This window comes from Priceomyces carsonii, assembly GCF_900007245.1.
Source record: "Priceomyces carsonii strain CBS4050 genome assembly, scaffold: Debaryomyces_carsonii_scaffold_7, whole genome shotgun sequence".
NCBI lineage: Eukaryota > Fungi > Ascomycota > Pichiomycetes > Serinales > Debaryomycetaceae > Priceomyces > Priceomyces carsonii.
In genome coordinates this window covers 940973-956083 of record NW_026946680.1, presented here as the reverse complement: position 1 = coordinate 956083, position 15111 = coordinate 940973, and the positions used below count along the sequence as shown (strand labels likewise).

Here is a 15111-nt window from a genome sequence, read left to right as displayed (position 1 = left end):
TGTATACTGATTGCTGGCTTATAATGTGTGGCACAAAAAGAGGTCGCGTGACATTAATCTTATATGAAGTACGAAATATAATTTTGAGATAAGATAATAGACGATTATGGAAGAGAATGCCTCAAGGAACTAACAAGCTACAAGCTACTAGAATAGGTTACATAATCCTCATGGGCACAATTGATGTGATAGTGTAAAATTATCAAGGCATATTATGGTATTGTAATATTAAGTACATAATTTCTATGGTAATCATTTTTTTTTATCATTGGTCAAATATCTATAATACATCAAATTCTCTATTCGTTAATGTCATCGTAACCGAGACGTTTGTCGTCATGCAGTTTTGCCTGCGGGGTTGTGACAATTTCCTTAAGCAAGGTTGGCGAGAATTCTGCGATAACTTTCCTCAAGTTTGTCCTTTTCACCGGCTTAGCAAGAAATCCGCTCATTCCACAGCTAAGACATTCCTTGACATTGCTCTCGTCAGCAAAGGCAGTTAAAGCAATTACAGGATGATTATATTGTAAATTGTTTCTAATCATCTTGGTGGCAAGTAAACCATCAATCTTGGGCATTTGAACGTCCATGAACACTAGATCAAATTGTTCCTCATTCTCTATAGATTCTTTGATCAACTCTACAGATTCAGCACCATTACATGCCATAGTGATATTTTCAAAGCCTTCAAGTTTAAGCATTCTTTTAATGACCTCCTGGTTGACCATGTTGTCCTCCGCTACTAAAATTTTCAAATGTGACAAATTTTCCATGATGCTTATATCAGAATGTTCTTGGCCCCTTGTAGAAGAGGCCGCTGTGCCAGTAGATGATCTTGTAGCTAGTTGAGGTTTTGCTTCTGCTATTTCCAAGTGCTTTGAGTCCCTAATAGATGCATGAATTTTGACCTTATCGTCATTATTAGTGACCTGCTTAACTTCAATTTTTGGATAAAAGCCATCTCCATTGCTGTTGTGCATCTCATTTTTGGCATGCTCACTTGAAGAAGAGTCTGATTTAGCATCTTTCTCATGGTCAGCAATGTCGTCAGACTCTGGATTCTTAAAAGTAATTTTTCTGTTATATTTTGAATTTGGATTGAACTCATCCTCACAAAACGCTGCCATGTCTTCGTCCTCGACTAATATCTCTCCGGTTTGTGGCAAGGGTACTGTAAATGTAAACTTGGAACCTACTCCCAAGGTAGATTTCAAGGTCAACGTTCCTTTCATCATCTTGGCTAATTGTCGGCAAATAGAAAGACCCAATCCAGTACCACCATAGCTTCTCGATAAAGTTTGGTCTCCTTGGACAAATGGCTCAAAAACCTTCTCCTGAAGAGCCGGCTCAATACCGGGACCAGTATCGTTGACTTCAATTTGAAACACCCAAGTCTTTTGCTTGTATAACCGTCTAATGTTGTAAGCCTTATTATTCTTAACCAACTCATTTCCTGACATTGAAGAGCGAAATGATGATACACTTAGCCTCTTCCTACCACTATCATCCTTGGGATCACTAATGCCTCCATTAGATTCGAAGGCATTTGAATTCATTTCTTTTATGGTGCCATTACTTTCTTCTATCATTTCTTTTTCATTAGTTGGACTTTCAGAGTCCTTTTCGTCCAATTTCTCAACTTCATCATCCTTGTTTGAAGCTATTTCCTCATCCTCATGCAACAGATCATTATGTTGCAGAGAAACATCATTTGAAGAATTCCTCGGTAAGTTAGGCAAAGGCTTGATATTAGGCTTGACCTTGAATTGCGACTTAAACAATACATTCTCATACTCTGTGCTCGAAATTGTCGCTACGCTCAGATTGTCTCTATCTGATATCGATAACGAAGAGGGAATATTAGAAGATGGATCCAGGCTCGTCGTATTTGCTTTCGATTTGCTTACTGTGGGCACTCCATTTGTAGCATCATCATCATCAAGTTTATGTGGTGGGTACGAATTATTCGAGCCATCTTTAGCATTTAGCTCATTCTCCTTATTTTTGAGAACGTGAACCTTCTCGAATTTTTCACTTTTCGACTTTTCATAATCATATTCTCCAACGAGTCTGAAATTCACATTCACAGAACCATCGACTGGCGTAAATTTCAAGGAATTAGAGACAAGATTCATGATGATTTGAATTATTCTATTTGAGTCGCCATATAATATCAACTTTCTTATTATGTCAGGTCTCATCAAAATTTTAAAGTTTACTCTTTGATCAGTGGCTAGTTTCGCAAATATTGACTTAACTTGATAAACAACCTCTAATATTTGAAAATTCGATTTCTCTAGTTTAGAACGGCTTAGAGTATTTTTGGAATAAGTTAATAATTCCGTTAAAATATGCAATAGTAATTCACCAGATCTGTGAATTAATTTAAGTGAGTCCTGGATCCTAGATTGATCTTCTTCATCCATAGCAATAGAAGTCATACCTAATATACCATTCAAAGGTGTTCTAAGTTCATGAGAGATATTAGCTATGAAAACTGTCTTAGCCTCATTCGCTGATTCGGCTTCTATTTTTGATGCTTCCAACTCCTTTGTCCTTGATTTGACTCTATCTTCCAAGTGTGTATATTGCTTGTCTAGTTCATCTGTCATGATATTAAATGCCTCTGTTAATTCCGTGATTTCATCCTTGAAAAATAACTTCGATCTAGGGATTCTACTAGGTAACCTAATGCCAGTTGAATACCCAGCTGATGTATTTGAACCTACCGATATAGTAGAATTTCTAGTTTCATTAGAAGGACTACCAGATGGACCGTAAGGTGGAGGGGGTGTAAGATTGCTTGATTTCTCGGGGCTCATGGCTCGTTTCTTTGATTTCGTGATCGCCTCAGTGGCATCCTTGAGCTTTGTTATAGGTCTAACAAACCAAACTGTGAGCGGAAACGTAATTAAGCACATAAATGCCCCGATACCGATGACCACTCCAATGATGATATTACGTAATTTTTTCACTGGCTGAAGAAATATTGATCTCTTTTGTTCGATGATTAATTCCCAATACAGTGTTGAGTCGATACTTATTCGATCAAACCCAATAGCAACATGGTATCCACCATATGATTTTGCAAAACTTGATGACCCAGAGGATCTTGCAATCGCCTCTTTAACAGACCCAGAAGAATTTATATTGTAATTAACGTTGGGCTCTAAATTGTTCCATGCACTTGGAAATATAGCCTGGAACCCTGTTACCTCACTGGAGATATTACTTGCATCTGAGAAAATTGGTCTGACTGCGACGACATGGTAATCATCATCTTCATGTGCCAGAGAAGTGCTTGTACCATTGACCGCTACCTGGATATTCTGGGCATTAGATATTACCGAGAGATAACCAGCAACAGAAGGATCTGATAGAATAATTGAAGAATTTGAATATATGGGTAAAGTAATTCCCATAAAATAATGGTTGTCGGTATCGCTTGAATTGCTTATTGGTCCCGTAAAATAAGCAGGATAGCCGTCATCTGTGTCATATAAAGATGAGGGAATTGACGAGTTATTTCTTAAAGGAAATAAGTAATCCATTGCAGAGTCAGATACTGGAGACTCGGAATTATAAGCATCTGCAACCATATTTAGCTCCGTATCGTACAACCTTGCCGCAGCAAATAGCTCTGACGACCATACGAGTTGTTCAATCGCTTGACGAGCTTCTCCAAAGTTAGAGCTGTTTCCTGCTCTACTCGAGGACAATGGTCCATAGAGGGAGTCCTTGGAGGTTAAAGAATAAACCTGATAATAAACATAATCTATAGACTGCAGAACCTGATTTGCCTTTAATTGGGAAATGACTTGAAGTCTCTCTGATCTCAAGCTGCTCAAATTAATACTGAAGTAGACACCAGTGACGATTGCTAAGATCAAAAGTGAAAACAAGGAAGCAAAGCCCACTAGCAAGATTAGCTGAGGTCTAATTCCAATTTTCAACCGTCTCATTGGGATACACTATTTAGATCCTAAATTTGACTCTCTTTTAAAATTGTCTTCATGTGTTATTTGTGATGATACTTAAGGGCCTCTCTTCTTATGATCTTCTAAATGTCCAGCAGCCCGATTCCCTGTCTGTATCAACAGAACAACAATCACACAGGACAAAAAAAACCCCTTTACCTGTACACTTCAAAAGAAAAAAAAAATTGGTTCTCCCAAAGACACTAATGCACTTGAAATAAAATCTCCACTGTTTCCTTTGGCTATCTTATAAAGATATCCGTTCCAATAATGTTATTTATGAAAATTTATGGTTCAACTCATCCTATTACTTATTTTTGTTTTCTTTTTAGTTATATGCACTCTTCGAAAAATAATTTTCTTAGCACCAAAGAGGTTTCAGGAATATGGCGCGTTGGTTATCTCTTTGCATCCCTAAGTTGCGATCAAACAATTGCGCGTTCGACTCTTATATGTAGCATCAAAGAGAAATCTCGGACCGCCTCATCGGTAAAAGAATCTTGTTAAAAATAGCGTTGGCCAGCGTCATTAGTGAGAACTTTACTTAGAAATTTCCACTTTCCCTTGATTACTAGCGGAAATCCTCACTAAAATTTAATACTTATCGCTAAATATAAATTAGGGAGCGTCAAACGCGTACTGCAAGATCTTCGTTAAAACCCAGCCTTGAATTAAGAAAAAAAAAAAAGAAAATAAGATAGCAGTACAATACAAGAAGAACCGTTGAGACAGACAGTCGAAAGAGTATTGAAACGAAGGTGCGTTACTGCTTTAGTTAGCTGTCGTCATCTTGATCTGTTAGAGATAAGATGAACATATTACAGCATCAATCATGGAGATTGATGGTTGTGATATTGGGTTTCATGACCTATGTTGAAAGCGTTGTAACTAATTTGCCTTTCCAATACACTGCAACTGAGGCAAGTCAATTATCTTCACAACATTCCTCCTTTAAAGCACAGGATATAATTCATAAAAAGGAAAACACTCATGATAAGGAACTTTTGAAGTTTCTTGTTGTCAACTCAATAGATAATTACTACTATGATGTTATGTTACGAGTCGGGAGCCGAGTTCAACAACTCAGAATAGATTTGATTCAGGGAGATGTGTGGGTAATGGGAATGAACGATTTCTTGAGCTGTGATGAGATCTATTCTTGGTGGTCTTCTGAGGTAAGTACCGGGACTACTCTCCCAGACCTGGCTACAACTGATGCTGAATACACTGCAAGTATATGTGCTGCTGGAGGTGTGTATTCTGCGGAGTCTCTGTCCACAGATGTCACTGTTCCTGGTGTGCCTGATGGTGAGGAATATTTTGTTCCATACGTTGACACGATTGAAGCAGTAGGTGAGTTTGAAAAGGACGATATTCATATAAACTCGACGAATGGATTGTCCGTTTTACTCTCGAATTTTACTTTTCTCAGAGCATACCAGAGTAGCGTCTTTGCTGGTGGCTTGGGTTTGGCAGGAAATCCTATGGGCTCGGGATTTTTAGATAGTTTGGTAGACAAGGGCTATATTGTGTCACCGGGATACTCACTATTTTTCAGCAACGTAATACTGGAAGAGGGCTCTTTAGGAGAGCTTATACCTGGAATGGTGGATAAAAAATATGTGGATGGTGACTTCTATCAATTTGATATGCTTAATCATACCGGAAGTTTTTTTTCTAATAGCGTAGAGCAAACTGCCTTGTCTAAATTGAGGTTACCTATCTTGAATTTGGATTCAATAGTGTTAGAAAATGAGAAAAATCAAAGAACATACACTTTAACATCTGATGATGGATCGTTTCCTGTGTTACTTGATTCGCGATCGCTATACACCCATTTACCTCTAGATACAATTATTCAGATAGCTATTCAGACAAATGCTTATTATTCAAATGACACTGATAGATGGATAGTTGAATGTGATACTATCGCGAAAGCAAACGCAACTTTCAATTTTCATTTCAATGATTTAAAAATAAAGATACCCTTGCATTCATTTTTATTGCCCGCAAATACTGGGCAAGATCAAAACTTAACATTCTCAAATGGTGCTGATGCCTGTTTTTTGAGTATCCTTCCAAGCTCACACGACGGGTACAGTGTCCTTGGTTTATCGTTCTTAGTATACGTTTACTTGGCCGTTGACAATGAAGGAGGTAAAATTGCGTTAGGAAATTCTAACAGAGAATTGAAGATAGAAGTATCTGACTTCAGTTTCTCCTCGGTTCACACAGTTTCTAGTACAACTTTTAAGAACTCTTCTATTGAAGCAACGCACTACAGTTCAATTGCTTATATTCTTTCCGACACTATACCGTTTGCTACGGTAGCTACTTATTCATCTACCCCGACTTTGACATTCTCTTCCATGAACAATGCAACAGCGCTCGAGGTCCCAGCAAAATTTTCAGGAAGAGTAAAAAATGGACATTTCATAGTGGGATCTAGTGAGAAAACGATCCCTGGAGCAGAAAGCACCGAAGCTTCTTCTACCAAAAGTAAAAACTCAGGGTCTGTTTTGATAAGATCTGAAATTAGATTGAGCTTAAAACAACCACTAGGTTTAATTTTAGCTGTATGTTTATTTATGGTTGCGATTATACTACTTTAGATTTCTTCTATGCATAGAATAATGTTTGCAAAATTATTCAACTGGAAGAAGAACTATATAAAGATAGATCAAAAGTCAATATATCTATAATTTTAATTCAACTCTATGTCATGATTTTCATTCTTGGATCTAACCAAGATTTCATCAGCGTTTTCAAAATGCCTATGATAGTTGTACCATAGTATATCAGCAAATGTCAAGACTAAGCCCATGTAATTAAGAAAGGTTAACTTATCCCCAAATATGAAAAGACTAACTACAATTGTCAACAACTCTTTAAAAATGCCGGCAACAGATAAGGTTATGACCTGAGCAACGGATAACAATTTGAATTCACACAAGGTCATCATAAAAGCTAAAATGCCGGGCACAATCATCAAAACCAAAGTCTTACCAACTCCCATTATTTGCCAAATTGGGGCATATATGAAATTATTCCACCCTTCAAAAATCAATCCCAAAAAAAATAGGGTCAAACACATTGACGGAGATAAATAAAAGATTGTGGAGATAGAATTATTTGTATAGGCATTCTGCTTCAACAACAATTGAGTAAATGACCATCTCAATCCGCTAGTAACTGAAGCCCATAGAACCAAACCAATACCGAAACCTGTATTCTCGGTATCATCAGACAGAGAGGGCCTTTGGACCATCATCAAGACAGATATAGACATCGTAATCACAATCAAAATTAATCTCCAGTTAAACTTTTCAAGTCTAAAAATTAAGCCAAAGAGTAACACAAACATCAACGACGACGACTTCAACATAGTGTAAAGACTCAAAGTAATGTACTTAAAAGAGACGTTGGATAATCCAATATCTCCACTACTCGCCAAAGCACACGGTACGATGTGTCTCGCATAAGCTGGGATCTCCATTTTCATGCTGTTGATGAATTGCCCCAAATCTCTTCTCTTCTCCACACCAGTGCCATTGATTGTCGGTTGGAGTCTAGGATTGAAATATAATATTGCAGTACTAAGCACCATCAAGCACATTTGATGAAACGACGTCACTAACACAGGGAATTTGAAATTTAACCCATTACCAAACATCCACTTGTTGTATATCGAAATGGAAAGAGAAAAGAAGTACCATCCTAACATATAACACGCTGCTTCCACACTCTTCCTTCGCCTATTATCATACTTACCAACTGATACCAGACTTAACATAATAGTCTAGCCCTTCTTTCATGGAAGTCTTTCAGTTTTTAGTGTATCAATTTGTATCAAATCGAATATTTATATTAACCATATTGGGAGCTTATGTAAGATAAAGTTTACCAGAAAAAACAGTCTCCAAAGGTTATTCTTATATATACTACATACTATAAAAAGGCAGCAAGGGAACTTGAGAAAAAACACTTTTACAGCACCAAGAGATGTCTAAGAACAAGGATCCTCTGTCGTTGATAAATATGCAAAGGGACTATGTCCTTTCGCAACTTAAATCAGTTCAAATCCCGGGGAACTTGTATGTTTTGGTTACCGACGAAAAAGTGGAGTCGATGTTAAATCAGGTAGTATCAAAGGATCAATTGCTCAGGATTGTTACTTCTACCGAGAGGATAGATGGCAAGAAACGACAGCAGCAGTTTATGGAGGCGATATACTTTGTCGACTTAACTTTATATAACATGAAGTGTATATTAGGTGACATACAAACCGGTAAATACAAAAAGGGCTATGGGCTTTTCTTGCCTATTTTGTGGGAAGGGTCTAAGATCAACCTGTTCTTTAGGAGTGCTAATTTCATGCAAAATCCGAAGGTTAACTCGTACTTTAACGGGGGAGAGAATATCAGGTATGTGCCTGCGTCTTTCTGTCCGGTTGAAACTAGAGTATTTTTAGCCGACAACAAGACGCCTACATCGATGCCCATTTTCTTTAACGAAAACTTTGCAGAACTTGTATTACCACAGATAAAACTAGTTGCTAGATCTTTGGTGAATTTGATGGTTATCACCGGAGAATATCCAATAATCAGGTTCTATTCGCTGCCAGATTCCAATCACCAAGCATCAAGGTTATCTGAATTGATCGCAGATGAATTTCAAACTCAGATCGATAACTATGCTCGTCTCAACGAAGACTACCCTCCTCCTTCTTTAAGAGACAGACCGCGGTCAATTCTTTTGATATGTGATAGAACGTTGGACTTATACGCACCATTATTGCATGAATTCAGTTACCAGGCTATGGCTATGGATATCGTCCACAGCTTGGAAAGGACGGGAAAATATAAATACAAATCTGAAAATGAAAAGGGTGAGATCGCTGTAGTGGAAACAACATTGGATAACGAAGATGACGAAGACTGGGTAAATTTAAGGCATTTGCATATCATTGAGAGTTCAGAGGTGATAATCAATAAGATTAACGATTTAATTCAAAGTAATCCTTTGATGATCGACAGATCAAAGGCCACTACTTCTAGCGATTTAATATATATCGTTGCTCATTTAAAGGGATTTGACCAAGAGAGAAGACAAATTACTTTACATAAAAATTTGATTGATGAATGTCTCGATATCAACGCCTCTAGAAAATTGGCAGAGTTTGCTGCCGATTTTGAGCAAACGTGTGCAGCAAATGGTGTTAGCTTCGAAGGTGTTCGCAACAAAAATTTACATGATGATTTGATTGTTCTCTTGGCTAGAGATGACCTTCACATAAACGATAAAATGAGACTAGTGTTAATTTATGGTCTCTATCGTGGAGGGTTGATCGAAGCAGATTTTATAAAATTGGTGAAATTTATTGGCGTTAATGATCGTCAAATCATTTCCCTCATCTCTCGGTGCTTTACTAACCTCCACAAGCTAGGCTTCCCCATAGTCAAAGAAAATTTGCAGGCAAAGAAAGTCATCAGACATATGTATCATACCATAAATAATGAGGGCACCTACAATACTTCAAGGTTTATTCCAGGTTTAAAGAATGTTCTCTTGAACGTAGCAAAATATCAACAAGATGAAGATGCATTTCCCTACTTTCGTGACAAACCTCTTGAGGATGACATCCCTGCATCTGGTGGCACACTTTCCTCCTCAAGCACCAACAATCCAAGTTCTTTAAGAAATGCGAGAGTAAAAGCATCTTGGGCTCAACCATCCAACAAGGTGTCTCAAAGTTCATTTAGACCAAAACAACGCATCTTTTGTTACGTCGCAGGTGGAATGACTTACTCCGAAATGCGCTCCGTTTATGAGCTCTCGGATCAACTCAATAAAGATTTCTACATCGGCTCAGAGACCATTTTGAGGCCCAGAGATTTCCTTATCGGTCTTCAAAGTATCGATACGGCTAAAAGTTCTAATGACCTTGACTTAAATCTCATCCGAGAATTGAATCAACCCACAGAACCTCCCTTATATCTATTCGAACCTGATCGTCCTAAAGCACCTCCATTATCGGCCGTACCAAATACTCTGGATGCTCATCGTTTAACTGCTGCTGCTGCTGCAACATCTTCGTCATCTTCCCTTCCTCTGCATTATCAGAAAAGGCTGCAAAATAACTACACTTCAGACTCCCAGGTGTCCCCGGAAAAGCATAAAAAGAAGAATAAATTGAAGAATTTATTTAAGTAAGCTCAAAAGCCTCCTTTGGAGGCTTCGACCTATATTCTTTCATCCTATTGCTGTGTCGGAGATAAATCTCTCTTACGTTATATACAGTAATTGTAACCGACAAAATTTTAGTGCGATTTGTAATACAAGGCACGGCACATTTATAATGTATCATTATTAGTGACGAAGGCTCAGGAGTCTATTAATTCTCACCATAAAGTTATTTTATCTATAGGTAATATACGTTCAGATATACTTTGAGATAATTAATCATGGAACAAGTGAATTCTCCTGGTTGGGAAGCCTATTTTCTTCATGATAAGTTGAGCTTTATAGGTACATTTCCAATAGGCTTCAACTATCATCGAAATAAAACAGTTGATGAAATAGCATTTATAAATGAACCTATTGTGAATAGTGACAACTTGGCAGAAGGATGGTTGACATGTTCCGATAGCTTGGAAGGATGGGGCCCATTATCGACTAGATTTGGTGATTTTACACCTTGTACTTTCCAAGGTATACTATGTGGGTTCACAGCCTTGATGATGATATTGGTAGGCAGTTATCAAATCTACTACTTGCGTGGAAAAAAGAAGTCTATAGGGAATCGAGTTACTTGGTCTTTTTACGCCAAGTTGATTTTGGTTACTATTCAATTGGTATTTCAAGTTGCCACCTACTTGAGTTACACCTCTACGGACATAATAAAACTTGCCCTATTGATGAATGTGTTTGCTACAGTAGTAAGTTTGGCTATTCATTATTTGGAGCAGTTTAAGTCGAGGATACCTAATGGTGTGCTTATATTTTATTGGTTTGTTCAAACGTTACTTGGATTGGGTAAAATTTGTAATTTGAAATTGAGAAACTCCATTCACACTAGCTATGCTCTCTTGACTGTGTTTGCTACTGTCACATCATTTTTGATATTATTAATGGAAATAAATTTCCCAATGCAGCCATTGGTACCGTTTAATGTCAAGGTAAAAGTATCTCCTGTTGATAAAGCCAATTTATTTTCAAGACTTACTTTCCGTTGGTTAGATGCCCTCATGAAAAAAGGTTACATGAAATACCTAACGGCTCGTGATTTACCTCCGTTACCCAAGGACTTGAAATCTGAGAATACTTATAGCAGGTTTAGACATTTTTGGGATTTACAAACCAAGAAGTCGTTATTCAAAGCTGTTGGCTTATCTATTGCTGCTCAATTTGCAGTGGCAGGTGTGTTTAAGGCAGCTCAAGATATATTGGCGAATGTCCAACCTCATCTTTTGAGACTTTTGATTGAGTTTGTTAACGACTATACAGAAGCCAAAAAAAATGGTCACACATTACCTTTAACAAGAGGCTTATTTATCGCTGGTGGTATGTTCATTGTCTCTGTCACACAAACAGCTTGTTTACATCAGTATTTTCAAAGAGCCTTTGATGTCGGAATGAAAATAAGAAGCTCTCTTATCGCCCTGGTTTACAATAAGTCTTTAATCTTGTCGAATGAAACAAAACAAGAATCAAATACTGGTGATATAGTGAATTTGATGTCAGTTGATGTACAGCGTCTTCTGGATTTGGCTCAGAATTTGCAAGTCATATGGTCAGGACCCTTTCAAATCACTATGTGTTTATATTCTTTGCATGGCTTATTGGGAAATGCTATGTGGGCTGGTGTTGTGATTATGATCATCATGATTCCATTAAATGCAACTTTTGCAAGATATCAAAAGAAGCTCCAGAAGAGTCAAATGAAATTCAAAGACGAGAGATCTAGATTGATAAGTGAGATTTTGAACAACATAAAATCCCTTAAATTGTATGCTTGGGAGAATCCATATTTATCCAAATTAAATATTGTGAGAAATGAGAAAGAATTGCGTAACTTGAAGAAAATGGGTATCTTTTCTGCTGTTATCAACTTCAGTTTGACTTTGGCACCCACTCTTGTCAGTTGTTCTACTTTTGCAATATTTGTTTTGGTGCTCAAGAAGTCTTTGACTACTGATATCGTTTTTCCTGCCTTATCTTTGTTCAATTTATTAAACTTTCCTCTTGCTGTTCTCCCTATGGTTATCACGAATATCATTGAATCCCAAGTATCCGTTGACAGATTATACAAGTTTTTGACTGCTGATGAGTTGCAACCTGATAGTGTAATAAGAGATTCAAGAACACCAAGTAAGAATGAACCAGCCGTTTCCATTCAGAATGGCACATTTTTATGGTCGAAAGTCAAAAGTGGTCAAAATCTCAAAATAGCCTTGGAAAAGATTAACTTGCAAGTTAAGAAAGGCGAATTAGATTGTATCGTTGGAAAAGTTGGTTCTGGAAAATCATCAATGCTTCAGGCCATGCTTGGTAATTTATACAAACTCGAGGGCCAAGTAAAACTCAAAGGTAAAGTCGCCTACGTACCTCAATCTCCTTGGATAATGAATGGCACTGTGAGAGAAAATATTCTCTTTGGACATAAATATGACCCGAATTTCTATGATTTGGTGTTGAGGGCATGTGCTTTAACAATTGACTTGAGCACCTTGCCCAATGGTGATAAAACTGAAGTTGGTGAAAAAGGTATCAGTTTATCAGGGGGTCAAAAGGCAAGATTGTCGTTGGCGCGAGCAGTTTATGCTAGAGCTGACGTTTATTTGATGGATGATCCCCTCTCTGCTGTTGATGAGCATGTCCGCAAGCACCTTATTGATAATGTGATCGGTCCGAGAGGTTTATTGAAATCAAAATGCAGAATATTGGCTACCAATTCAATTGGCGTTTTAAGTGACGCACATAAGCTTCACCTTCTTAAAGATGGAAAATTAATTGAACAAGGCACTTATTATGATATAATGAAGCAAGAGGACAGCCAGTTACGTAAGTTGATCCTTGAATTCGGATCTAAGAAATCTGATAGTGATGACTATAGCAACTCTAGTGAAGAAGGTGAATTGGTGGAGGAGAATAAGGATGCTTTGGAAAGCTTGGACTCCGTGGCAGATATAGATTCCAATAGTTTAAGAAGAGCTTCTGAAGTGACCTTAAGTTCTGATGAAGAGTATTCTATTGAAGGAGAGGAAGAAGAAAGCAGCGAATCGAAATCTAGAAGGGAAACCATGCAACAAGGTAAAGTCAAATGGAGTGTTTATAAAGCATATGGTTATGCTTGTAACCCGACTGGTGTTATCGCTTTTGTTTCAATGTGTGTTTTAGGAATGTTTGATAATATTGCGGCCAGCTTTTGGTTGAAGCATTGGTCTGAAGTTAATTCGAAGTATGGCGGAAACCCACACATCTGGAAATATTTGGGTATTTATTTCTTCCTAGGAATGGCATATTCTATTATTTTATTGGTTCAAAATTGTGTTATGTGGCTCTACTGTACGATTAATGCTTCTAAGAAGTTGCATACTGAAATGGCTCACAGTGTTTTAAGAGCACCGATGTCATTTTTTGAAACAACACCTATTGGAAGAATCTTGAATCGGTTTTCGAGCGATGTCTTTAAGCTTGATGAAATTGTCGGAAGACTGTTCGCCATGTTCATTAGTAATGCTGTTAAGGTCACACTTACAATTGGCGTAATTGCATTTTCAACTTGGCCAATCATTTTCTTATTGGTTCCACTTTCTGTCCTTTATATTTATTATCAGCAATATTATTTGAAGACATCGAGAGAACTTAAAAGATTGGAATCCGTCTCCAGGTCTCCTATTTATGCAAACTTTCAAGAATCTTTGAACGGGGTCACTACTATAAGGGCTTACGGTCAAGAGCATAGGTTTAAGGCTTTGAATGAGTCAAAAGTCGATAAGAACACTAGCGCAAACCACCCTTCGATGAGTGCAAATAGATGGTTAGCGGTTCGTTTAGAATTCTTGGGCTCACTCATTATTTTGGGTGCTTCTGGTCTTTCGATCCTTAACCTTGACTCTGGACGTATCACTGCTGGAATGATTGGTATTTCTGTTTCTTATGCACTTCAAATTACCCAATCATTGAATTGGATAGTTAGAATGTCCGTCGATGTTGAGAACAACATTGTTTCAGTGGAGAGAATCCTTGAATACTCCAAGTTAAAGCCAGAAGCTCCAGAAATCATTGAAGACCATAGACCACCAACCGTTTGGCCACTGAAGGGAGAAATATCTTTCAATAACTATTCAACTAAATACAGACCAGAGTTAGATTTGGTGTTGAAAAATATTAACTTATCAGTCAAATCCAAGGAAAAGATAGGTATTGTCGGAAGAACAGGTGCCGGGAAATCATCAATGACATTAGCCCTTTTTAGAATAATCGAAAAAGTAAGTGGTGATATTGTAATTGACGATATTGAGACTAGCACAATTGGATTGAGAGACTTGAGAGAAAGACTTTCAATCATTCCGCAAGATTCGCAGGTCTTTGAAGGGTCAATAAGGTCTAATTTGGATCCTACAAATATTTTCACCGATGATCAATTGTGGCGAGCTCTTGAATTATCTCACTTGAAGGATCATGTTAACAAAATGTACAATGATGCTGATGATGTGGATGATATCGAATCACCATTGTATGTGAGAGTAAGTGAAGGGGGTTCCAACCTTTCGGCTGGACAAAAGCAATTAATGTGCTTAGCCAGAGTTTTGTTAAAATTGGAAACCTCTAACATTTTGGTTCTAGATGAAGCTACTGCTGCTGTGGATGTTGAAACTGACCAAATATTACAACAAACTATACGGACTGAATTTAAAGAAAAAACTATTATTACAATTGCCCATAGATTAAACACAATTATAGACTCAGACAAAATAATTGTTTTAGAAAAGGGAGAAGTCAAGGAATTTGACTCCCCAGAAAACTTACTTAAGGATAGCTCGTCATTATTTTACTCTTTGTGTAAACAAGGGGGGTTTGTCGAGTGAATTATTTGATTTTTGATACTATTTATATGGTTTATTTAATA

The 15111-nt window shown here is 37.5% G+C and overlaps 5 protein-coding genes across 5 annotated transcripts; 3 read left to right on the top strand and 2 right to left on the bottom strand.

The window, feature by feature from the left end:
* Positions 1–299: 299 nt before the first annotated feature.
* Positions 300–3962, bottom strand: SLN1 (Sln1p; the record flags this gene model as incomplete). Its single annotated transcript, XM_062956456.1, has 1 exon — positions 300–3962. The coding sequence occupies one exon, from the start codon at positions 3960–3962 to the stop codon at positions 300–302; it is 3663 nt and encodes a 1220-aa protein (XP_062812956.1).
* An 824-nt stretch (positions 3963–4786) lies between these two features.
* YPS7 (putative aspartic endopeptidase) lies at positions 4787–6589 on the top strand (the record flags this gene model as incomplete). The annotated part of the gene is made up of 1 exon (XM_062956453.1): positions 4787–6589. The coding sequence occupies one exon, from the start codon at positions 4787–4789 to the stop codon at positions 6587–6589; it is 1803 nt and encodes a 600-aa protein (XP_062812955.1).
* Positions 6590–6681: 92 nt separating this feature from the next.
* PRCAT00006311001 (uncharacterized protein) lies at positions 6682–7770 on the bottom strand (the record flags this gene model as incomplete). The annotated part of the gene is made up of 1 exon (XM_062956452.1): positions 6682–7770. One exon carries the CDS (start codon positions 7768–7770, stop codon positions 6682–6684), a length of 1089 nt encoding a protein of 362 aa, XP_062812954.1.
* A 209-nt stretch (positions 7771–7979) lies between these two features.
* On the top strand, positions 7980–10190 carry SEC1 (Sec1p; the record flags this gene model as incomplete). The annotated part of the gene is made up of 1 exon (XM_062956451.1): positions 7980–10190. The coding sequence occupies one exon, from the start codon at positions 7980–7982 to the stop codon at positions 10188–10190; it is 2211 nt and encodes a 736-aa protein (XP_062812953.1).
* Positions 10191–10441: 251 nt separating this feature from the next.
* On the top strand, positions 10442–15070 carry YCF1 (ATP-binding cassette glutathione S-conjugate transporter; the record flags this gene model as incomplete). The annotated part of the gene is made up of 1 exon (XM_062956450.1): positions 10442–15070. The coding sequence occupies one exon, from the start codon at positions 10442–10444 to the stop codon at positions 15068–15070; it is 4629 nt and encodes a 1542-aa protein (XP_062812952.1).
* Positions 15071–15111: the final 41 nt, after the last annotated feature.